This window comes from Lacerta agilis, chromosome 5 (genome assembly GCF_009819535.1).
Source record: "Lacerta agilis isolate rLacAgi1 chromosome 5, rLacAgi1.pri, whole genome shotgun sequence".
NCBI classification, from domain to species: domain Eukaryota; kingdom Metazoa; phylum Chordata; class Lepidosauria; order Squamata; family Lacertidae; genus Lacerta; species Lacerta agilis.
In genome coordinates, this window is record NC_046316.1 from 51,942,932 (window position 1) to 51,953,331 (window position 10,400).

Consider the following 10,400-nt stretch of genomic DNA (forward strand, 5'->3'; position numbering starts at 1 on the left):
CCACACCATAGCACAGAATAGATGCCACACAGTAAGATCTAGTGCAAACGCCACTCCAAACACTTACGCAGTGATCATGCATACATGTCATCCAGATCGTAAAGCTTTGTGTGGATCATAGAAGCCAGTTACATTTCTGATTTCTGTGAAATTTCTCCTACACCAGCTCATAAGTCTGGGCTATTGTAGGCTTGACCTAATAGTGACAGTGTGTTCAGCACTACTGAAAATTTAGTTGGGTGCCATTTAAACTAAGTAAGTATCTAGTTGTAGGAGGCCTTATTTTCGCTCTCCATTTTAAATTTATTTTCTGCTGATAGCCAAGGTGCAGCGTACATGTTGGGCTCCATCACTGAACTGAGCAAAAAAATAAGAGACTTCCTATTGAAGAACAAGATCCAGAGTTTCTATCAGCAGGAGCTGGAAACTGTGGAGGCTTTAGTATCCCTGGTCAAGGAGGATGGACCAAGAACTGCTGAGCAAGTGAGTAAAGGTGGCTTTGTAGGGAGCTGAGTGCATTTGTGGGGTAGCTTAGGTCAAGCAAGAGTGTTTAATGATAATATTGAACTAAACACTGGACTGTGTAATAGCTGCTAGTTTGAGAAAACAAAACCTTCTGCAGTTAATGGCATGGTAGCCTAATAGCATGTTAGTTTATATACTGTTTTTGATGGTAATAAAAGTAAGACAGATCAAAACGAAAAAGCTATAAAGCAAAGTAAAGTTTGAGACTTGCCACTGCTATTAACTTACTACTTTCATAACTGTGTAGGTAGCTATAATGGAGCTTGGGAGGTCTCTTGAAGATAATGGATCAGTTGAGTGACAGGACTGGATGGTTCTGAACTTAATCAAGGGTAAGATAAATGAGGCCCAACATATTAAAAAGGTTGGCCCTTCTGTAGAAAATTATAAAGAGTATGCTGACATCTGCTCTGTATTATACATTCTACTTGTAAGACATTTCACCCTGTTCAGAGCAAACTTTGGGTCTGGGTCATTTTTTTTAGGAGATTCAAAGTCCCAAACTCTAATTGGAATCAGAGTTATACATAAAGCAAGGGCTTGTTTGAGATTTGGACTGCTTTTCAATAGCAAAACATTTCTGTCTGTCTCTGTGCTTCTGGTTAAATAGGAATTTGTTTATAAAAGATTCTTAACAAAATCGAAAATTCTTTCTAGTAGCACCTTAGAGACCAACTGAGTTTGTTCCTGGTATGAGCTTTCGTGTGCATGCAACTCAGTTGGTCTCTAAGGTGCTACTAGAAAGAATTTTCGATTTTGTTTTGACTATGGCAGACCAACACGGCTACCCACCTGTAAAAAGATTCTTAGCATGCAGAGAATAGGGTAATGAGCCAGATGCCCACCTGGTACAAATTTGCATAACTTCAGTGCTTATAATGTTACGTATAGCTATGTTTGCTGAGAATCTGGGCTGAATATATATAATTTAAAAATCCTTTCTTTAGCATTACAATTAAAACTGAATGTCAGTATGGAAATCTATCGCTCTTTAACTTCAGACTTTGCCTTACTATTTTCCGCTTTCAGTACAATGGAAACTGAGGTGATTTCCCCCCCTAGCTTCCCTTTTGTGTCTAGCTATGTATTTAGTTAAGGATGTGCTTTAAATTCCCAGCTCTATAGGAGGATATTTTAATCCTTCCAAAACTGTACAGTAACAACAAACCTACCTCCCATTCATAGTGGGTTCTGTGGCCTCCTTCCTGGTGGTTGCTTCCTGGCAACCACTTGTTTTCATAAAAGAAATGCTTGTCATTGAATTTTAATAAAGCAATAGGCCTGGATTTGAACAAGAACCCTGCTGGTCTGTGGCACAGGAATATAATACAAAAAGTACCAAACAGCAGAGAAAAAATAGGCTTCACAAGCCAACTGCCATAATAAGCAATTCTGGTAAAAGCTGAAGGCTATTCCAAGTTATTCTGCTCAGTAGGCTCTGGGTTACTATGGTCACACAAAGCAATAGCGTTGCTTCAACTGCGTCCAGTCCCCTTTGACTTCCCCAACTCAGTATATGAAGTAATCATAACAGAGTTAGTATAATCTCTTGATAATGTGTTGGAGTAGTCCTGGGCTGAAATCACAGCTCAGTTGAACACCTACTGTCAGGGAACAGTCAGCGCCCAGCGGGGCGGTATAGGGGCTGTCAAGGGATGGAGAGCCACAGCACTGCGGGGATAGCAGGGGGTTTTCCAGCGGGAGCAACAGGAAGGAAAGCAGCCCAGTGTAGAGAGGGCTGGGGGGTGCTTCAGAGACCCAATGCCCCCTCAGCGGAAGCAGCCCAGCGGAGAGAGGTCTGGGGGGTGCTTCAGAGACCCAACGCCCCCTCAGCAGATCCAGCCAAGAGGGAGCAACGACAGTTCCGTCACCCCAATAACGCAGGGGTGTGAAACGTAAGGAGGGAAGGAGGAGACTAGGGGTGCCCAAGTTCTTATGTTGGGGGCGCTCCAGAAAAGTGCCACTTCCGGGATCTGAAAGTGATTAAGCTGGTCATGGACTTTTGAGCTCTTCACTATACATATCTGCCTAATAAAACCTGTAAATATACAGGACCTGAGTCGAGCCTCTTTACTCGCAAGGAACCACAGCAGGCAGAACCCTTACACTTACTGTGGGATTTTAGTAAGTCGCATTTCTCAGCTTCAGCTACCCATTGGTAAAATTGTGAATAATATCCTCCCTCTTTCTCTGAGCACCCCCCATATATTTACATTTTTAAAAACTTTGTTTCTGTTTTTCCTTATCCCCTCCCCAGCACACCAGGCAGAGCCACATTTACTCTGGTAGAAAGTTGATCCAATCAGATCTTAAACTAGCCCTTTACATAAAATTTAAAAACAATAAGCATGGGGAACTCATTCATCATTTTAGAAGGATATTCCCTACCAGTTGCTTCATTTGAAAAAAAAAATATGTTGGTCTTGCACCTGATATGATGATTCCTGTGGCCATCTTCCTCTTGGCTGATTATCTGATTTGAGAGTCTTTCTTTAGAGCAGAGGCAAGAAACCTGTAGCTCATCAAACATTGCTGGCCTGAAGCTTTCATTATCCATTAATATTAGGCATATTGACTGGGACTGATGGGAGTTGCAATCCATTCTCTGAAGAGTCACCCATACCTCAGAGTAGTATAGTTGCTTACACCTTTTGGCATCATTCTGACAAGTTTCTTTATTGAAGTTTCTGTTACAAAATTACTGATTTTTTTTTTACAGCACTAGATAGTGTTAGATTTTTATAATTATATGACTCTTCTCAACCCATGTCAATCTAATTATGCATCCATTTCAGCTGTCATATTGAATGTGTAATTCAATGTGTAATTCAATTCAGTGTATTCATAAATATTTATCTGGAAACCCTGGGATGCTGCAGGCTTGGATGCTTGGTAAAATAGCTCCAGCTTGAAGAATTTTTCAGTTCTGTCATTTCCTGAAGTGTATGTCTTTTTTAGTTCTGTCATTTCCTGAATAGAAGTGCATAACCACTTTCTTATCATATTCTATGTGCAATTTCCTGCGATGAGCAGCAGTGGCATTCTGCAGAGTTCTGTTATGTATTTCCATTCTACTGGGTATCAAATTGCAGGCAGCAGCATATCTTCTAACTTTATCTGTAATTTTGACCTTTTCAAATCTGTAATTTTGACCTTTTCAAATCTGTAATTTTGACCTTTCACTTTATGTATCCCCTATTATGTTTGTCATTTCAAAGACCGCACGGACACACATTTAGCATGAAGTCTTTTCATTCTTTTGCCCGTTACCCTGTGCTCAGATATTTTTACAGTCATTACATTTTTTATTACTATTTTCTTTTTGTCAGTGGGACCCTGAATTACTCCAAGCCTTAAGTTGGGGACGCTCTCAAACAAAATACATTGTAACCTGTGTTCCAGTATATATGCATTTACCTGGAATTTTTTTAAATTTAACTACAAAGTACAGTACATGCTTCTGAGTAAAGAAGCATAGAATCACACTATTAGATTGCCAGATTAACATCTCCCCCCCCCCCTATGTTTGTCAAGAGGCATAAAGTGGTATAACACATTGCTAGTGAATAAAATAAGGCTACAGAGTAAGGATCAAATGAAAAAATTTAATTATGAAAATCCTCAGGTCAGGTAATAGTCTACATAGTTTCTAATTTGAATTTCTGGAATTGGTCTGTTTCTGTCCTCTAAGAACTTTAAGTTCAGTTCATGTAGAGGCAGAACTTCTGTCTTTGCCCTGATCTCTTGCATCCTCTGGACTGCATTTGTTGCCGATAGTCTACCTCTTTCAGCCTCTTTGCTACTCCTTAGATAAGCTTCATGTACCTGAAATAGACTAAGCTGGACTCCTGTTGAGTTTCAAATCCAGCAGACTGGAGCCACACTAATACAGCAGAATTATCCCTATTTTTTGCATGTCTACTTTCTTTATATAGTATCAGCTGGGAGACAGCATGCACTCTTGCATGCTAGCACTAACTCACATTAAAGCAGATTTATGGGGGGGGGTGGGGGCAGGAAGAAATGCTTCACAACTCCTGGCACTTTCCAGTATGCCCCAGCAGTGCCTAGCTTCAAAGCAAAGCACACTTAACCAACTAATCAGATTTTCAACACATAAATCAAAATGATTTGAGCAAAATATTTTGTAAGTAATGTGTTGCACTTGTAAAACCTATTGTGTTGACCCATTGCATAGGCCAGGGGGGTATTTGTTTTGTGTTTTGTTAACATGGCATTCTCTCTGGTTAATACACATTTGGAATTCTGTAACCATTTTAAATTAGCCACCTTTTAAGAAATGAATTAAAAATTCAGAGGTCAGAGTAGGTTTTGGTTTGTTTGTTTTTTAAAAAAAGGAAAAACCATTGAATAATCCTGAGTCATTTTATTCTCAAGAAAAGATGAATGAAGTGAAGGTTTGGCTTAACTGCAATCTTTAAATGCAATCTTCAAATGTTTAGAAAAGCAATTATTCTCTACTGCCACAGATGAGGAAGTGAGCTTTAAATCACAGGAAAGCAGGTTTTAGAATAGAATAGAGAAACTTCCTTGCTAAGCAAGCAGATGGGCATTGTATTGAGTTGCTTGGAGAAGCTGCAGAATCCTGTTCATAGAAAGAATTAGAAGTGCTTGTCAACAATCAGGGGAATAAACTGGTATTTTTCTTACAGGCTGATTGCTCAGGAGTTTCCATGCTCATCAACATTAATTTTGAAGATTAGCAATGCACATCTGAGCTTTCAACTCTGCATTCTGGCACTTAGTTGCACCAGAGGGGAATTGATGTAGTATCATAAAGCAAATTGCACTGAAGAGAAATGGGTCTCCAAAGATCCTGGACTATTCTAGGGAAGGGAAAGGGCAGTGGTAAAGGTAGTAGAGCTTTTGGAGAATCGGAGGAGGAGTGATTTGGGACTGTTGGTAATAAAGTTTATGTAACACTTGCATCAGGTTTTCCCTCATGGAACCCAGTGTCACTTAATGTGTACATTGCATTTATTGGCATTATGAACACATTTATGGTTAAGAATTTCAGTGATCCCTGATGAAAAGCCACAGCCCACAAACAATGTGAAGAGCAAAAGATAGGATCTGTGAGCAATCTGTGCTGAAAAGAATTTAGAGCAGCAGCAGGTGCTTTTGTACAAGGTAGGAAATGGCAAAGGTTCACAAGCCATCCCTGTGCCTCTAAAGCAAAATGCAGTATTAGAGGAAACAAGTTGGACTCCTCCATCTAGGGAGGGGGAGGAGGTACCATATGTTGCAAAATTTGGTCTTCCCAGCCAGTAACCTCATCATGCACTATAGTTTGGTCCCAAGGATCTTCCTGGATTTTATGCAGAGTACAATAGAGTTGCACTTTAAAGAAGCAAAAAACAAAACAAAACAAAACAAAACAAAAAACCTCTGTGGCCAGATAGACTTCCTTTGTTTTACAATTTCTTTTGTATATGACCTATCTGAATTTCCTACACCCATCCTCGCTGCAGGTTTACTTCCTGATGCTTTCCCCCTGATCAGATCTCTTTGTAGATCACCACATATAACAAAGAAAGCACTCCACTGTTGTCTTCTGTGGCCATACTGAATAGATTTCAACCTAGATCTACCTGGATCAAATCCAATGCAGATCAAGTGTGTTGGATTTAATCTAGGGAGATCTAGGTTTAAACCCATTCAGCCATAAAGCTTACAGGGTGACACTGAGCTGCTTTTCTGTCTTGTGTATCTAATGCTACATCACAGGGTGATTGCAAAGAGAGAAGGCAGGGATATAGACTATTCTGAGATCTTTGGTTAATTGTAAATAAAACTCAACATACTGATACGGTAAAGGTAAAGGGACCCCTGACCATTAGGTTCAGACGTGGACGACTCTGGGTTGCGGCGCTCATCTCGCTTTACTGGCCGAGGGAGCCAGCGTACAGCTTCCGGGTCATGGGGCCAGCATGACTAAGCCGCTTCTGGCGAACCAGAGCAGTGCAATGAAGACTTAACAAAATAGGAAAACTTAATCTATAGTCATCCAAATCATAGTTCTTTGGGCTGAGGTGCAAGCAAGCACAGGAGTGCTAGTGCTGCCTGTAAGGCAAGGAGTAAGGTTAATAAAACATAGGTTTTCTTCAGTAGCTCATTGCTTGTACTTTTCAAGCTGACACCCATTTCTTCTGCTTTTTCTGTCAGTTTTAAGAAGTTTGCCATTAGCAATTCTCTTTCAAGAGCTATCCAAGCTGAGCCTTCTGTCAGCTCATGCAGAGTGTGTTCTTAATTAGGCCTTATCTTCAGACAGGATTGATGCTCTAGACCAAAGCAAGTAATTATCAGACTCTGCTCCTTCCACTTGCAGATCCTTTAGTTCATTTCCCTTTTCTTATTAAAAATGGATTGGTGTGTCATGAGGTAATGACTTTGGCAGCAGCTCCTTTCAGTAGCTGAGAGTAAGGTTTGTTTCAGCCATTTTAATCTCAACAGTTTTCTGCTGCTGTTTGAAGGAAATAACCCAAATAACCTAAAAGTGCATTTGACTTCCATGCCTCTCCTTTTCCCCTTATCCAAATATGCCTCTCTTTTTGTCTTTTTATTGTTCAGACAGATTCCAAACCTGGTCCCTGCTCCAAACTGATTAGAGACTCTTTCACGGAAGCAATAAAGGTGTTGCAAAAAGAGGGAGTTCTTTTCCAGAAATCAAAAAATCCCAAGGATATGTATTTTGTAAGTATCTCTTTATATGAACGGTGGTCTGTAGGTAAAGCATGTCCTGTCTCATTTACATAAGCTTAATATGTGAAGCATGCCACTAGCATGCTAACTCTACATACAAATGGGCTGGTCTGTTACAGCAAATGGGGCACTGCCCCACCAAACTCAGTGTCCCCTCAGCTAGACCCACCTGTCAGCCTTCTTTCTTTGACATCCAGTCTGAGGATGCTGCTGGCTGTCACCTTTCTGACTTCCTTAGTCTCAGAGTTGTCTTTATAGAACTCGGCGTGGAAAAGGATGAGGAAAATCTATAATTGATTGGATCTGCCTGTCATTGGCTCTAGATCTGCTCACTGTTGACCTTCCTGTATACTACCTTGCCAGTTCCAATGGGCATCAGCCACCACTTCAAATGGGCCAGCGATAGGTGTTTTATTATGGTCAGATGCATGCGGAATGCTTCTTTACATAAGAATATAAGAAGAGCCCTGCTGGATCAGGCCAAAGGTCCATCTAGTCCAGCATCCTGTTCTCATAGTGGCCAACCAGATGCTTATGGGAAGCCCACAATCAGGACCTGAGTGCAGCAATGCTTTTTCCATGCGTTTTCTGGGAGCTGATATTAAATCCAGACACAGGGTGGAATTCAATGTTGTGCTCTTCCAATCATTCCACATACACAAACATTCTAGCTGAACAGAACAATACCCCCTCCCACTGTGTGCCCGTTCTGTGGGTTCTCCTGACACCCCCCAAGCCAGTTCCAGGGGGTTCCAGGGGGAGCCCTCTTGTATAAGTGGAAGTCCTTGCACAGGGCTTCCACTGACAGGGCTGGTTAGGTGACTTCCACTCACAGATTATCCAATGGCCCTGAAATGTTTCTTTCTGTTATCATGAAAATGCAATGGTCTCTAATTGTAGGCCAGGCTCTCATCTTTGATATAAATGTACATTGCTTTGATTTTAAGAATCCCTCCTGCATCCTCTAGGTGACTGAGCAAGATAAAGAATTGCACAAAGTGACCCTTGAAGTCCTCAGAGCTGATTGTAAGAGGCCAAAATGTAAGTATGAACAGTTAAATAACCACAAACACAGGCCTGTACAAGTAAGGAATAATTGTATTTGAGTAAGAGAACTTAATTTAATAACAACTTCTTCTTCTTCTTCTTCTTCTTCTTCTTCTTCTTCTTCTTCTTCTTATTATTATTATTATTATTATTATTATTATTATTACTGCTACTGCAGTTTGGGCACTTTGGGGTCCAAAAGCTAGCAGCATACCAGTATAATACAATCGATCAAACCAGAAGAAAATCACAACATAGGACAAGGAGAAAGCCTTCCCACACTAGAGAATTCAAGCATGCTCTCACAAACCCTGTATTCCCTTATGGGAAGAAACCTGAACAAAGAAGTACTAAAGGAGATTAATCCAGCTAGAATAATTAAGGGTCTCTCATCACCACCACCCTCCCATTCTAACTATTCTGGAATGTACCCAGTTAGATATGTATTTGCAAAATAACTGCCACAGGAAAGTGGAACTGACTACAGTTTGTTCCAGCACAGAACGAATAACTTGTAATGTTCTAATCCCCCTTCCTGGTATCTGTAATGACATAAGTTTCATGCTTTTGGTTCATGTCAGTTCTCATTCAGCATAGTGAACCTTTTAGAAACGATCTGCCAGTTTTGTGGAAATACCTTCAGGTATGGCACCTGCAGAAAGAAATATGGCATTGGCAATGGTGGTGGTGTGTTTCTGAGCCAGCACCTGGGCAAGTTATCTCAAAGCTTTTATCCAAAGTCTGCCACCTGCCCATAGGGGCAGCTTCACTCTTGCTACTGAAATCCAGTCTCCCATCTATATAAATAATAGAACAATTGTCCACCCATTTACCATTCCACTTCTGCTTTACATCTGTAGATGCTGAAAAGGGCTGCCATCTCAATTACATCCTCAGTTGTATTCAGCAGAGCTACAGCCCTTTTGTTTCCAAAGCTGTGATCCATTGCCTACTGGACTGGATGGAGACCAACAGTGACGTGGTCACTACCATGGAAGGATACTATACTGTCTTTTAAGACAAGATGCTGTGGACTTCTAGAGCCAAACTCTGTACCGTGGGCATGAGTAGTACAAATACTTCAATACCAAAAACTTGGCTGGAATTCCTAGAAGATGCTGTATCATAAAATTCCTATTCATTTAGTTTCTCTCTATGTTTCAGAAGTGCTCAGTCTGTCTCTAGTATTCAAGATACTAAACACAGGGACCTCTTTAAACAGTGATGTTGTGAATGCCCTCTTGTGGCTGGATGGAAGACAAAACAAACTTTGCATTCATACCTTATAGTCTTAATAAACAGGAGCTGCTTAAAAAGGTGAGCAGTGTGAATTCAAGGAAATACTTGAGAAACAGGCATCAGAATAAATTAACCACACTCTCCAATAATATACCCCCTTCCACACTCCTAGTTTGATCTACATAATTTGTGGTACATTAATTTAGGTCATCTCTTGAGATACAACAAGTACTGTGTCTTCTGAATCCTTGTTTTAATTAGATTTGTTACTACTTCCAGTTTACTTTTAACCTGGATTCCATGATTATCTCAATAATTACTAAATGCTATTCAGTGCTTTAATTTAGGGTATTTGCAGGATGCCCTCCTGCAGAACACAGCGGTTGATTGCATAAGTCGTGGACGAGGTGATTTTTTAAAAAGCTGACAGTGCACTGGCATTAAAAATCAAAGCAGTTTTTCCTTCCATAATATTGAAATGTGCACATTCATCTATGCCTCTTTTGCAAACTGAGGCACGTATTAAATAATACTCATTAGTAGATGAACAGTGACAATCTTGTTTCCTCGAGACTGAAGGAGGGAAAATTCCAGAGGGCACTTCTACTTCCATTTGAGCACTATTTCTGGAACTGACAGAGAGAAGAATTATACCTGACTGCAGTGAGTGACAGAAAATATATATGTATTATATCTTGGTTATGCATGTTATAGCTTTGTTTTATATTATTCTAAATCGCCATAAAACTGCTCAAGAGTAAAGTATTCCTTGGTCCCAGTAAGACTACATTCATTTTTAAAATAAAGATACTTTGTTGAAAACCCCCTAGGCCCTGTCTTTCTTCCTTCCCTATTCCATAATGCTG

General features: G+C 40.3%; 1 protein-coding gene across 1 annotated transcript in view; it reads left to right on the forward strand.

Annotated features, from left to right (window-relative positions):
• Window positions 1–9,670, forward strand: part of STN1 (STN1 subunit of CST complex) — a 36,392-nt gene extending 26,722 nt beyond the window's left edge. The window contains exons 7-10 of the mRNA XM_033149739.1: window positions 321–483; window positions 7,117–7,239; window positions 8,217–8,289; window positions 9,156–9,670. Coding sequence (XP_033005630.1) covers window positions 321–483; window positions 7,117–7,239; window positions 8,217–8,289; window positions 9,156–9,313 — 517 coding nt within the window. The 3' untranslated portion in view covers window positions 9,314–9,670. The remainder of the gene's footprint in view (window positions 1–320; window positions 484–7,116; window positions 7,240–8,216; window positions 8,290–9,155) is intronic.
• The last annotated feature ends 730 nt before the right edge of the window (window positions 9,671–10,400 follow it).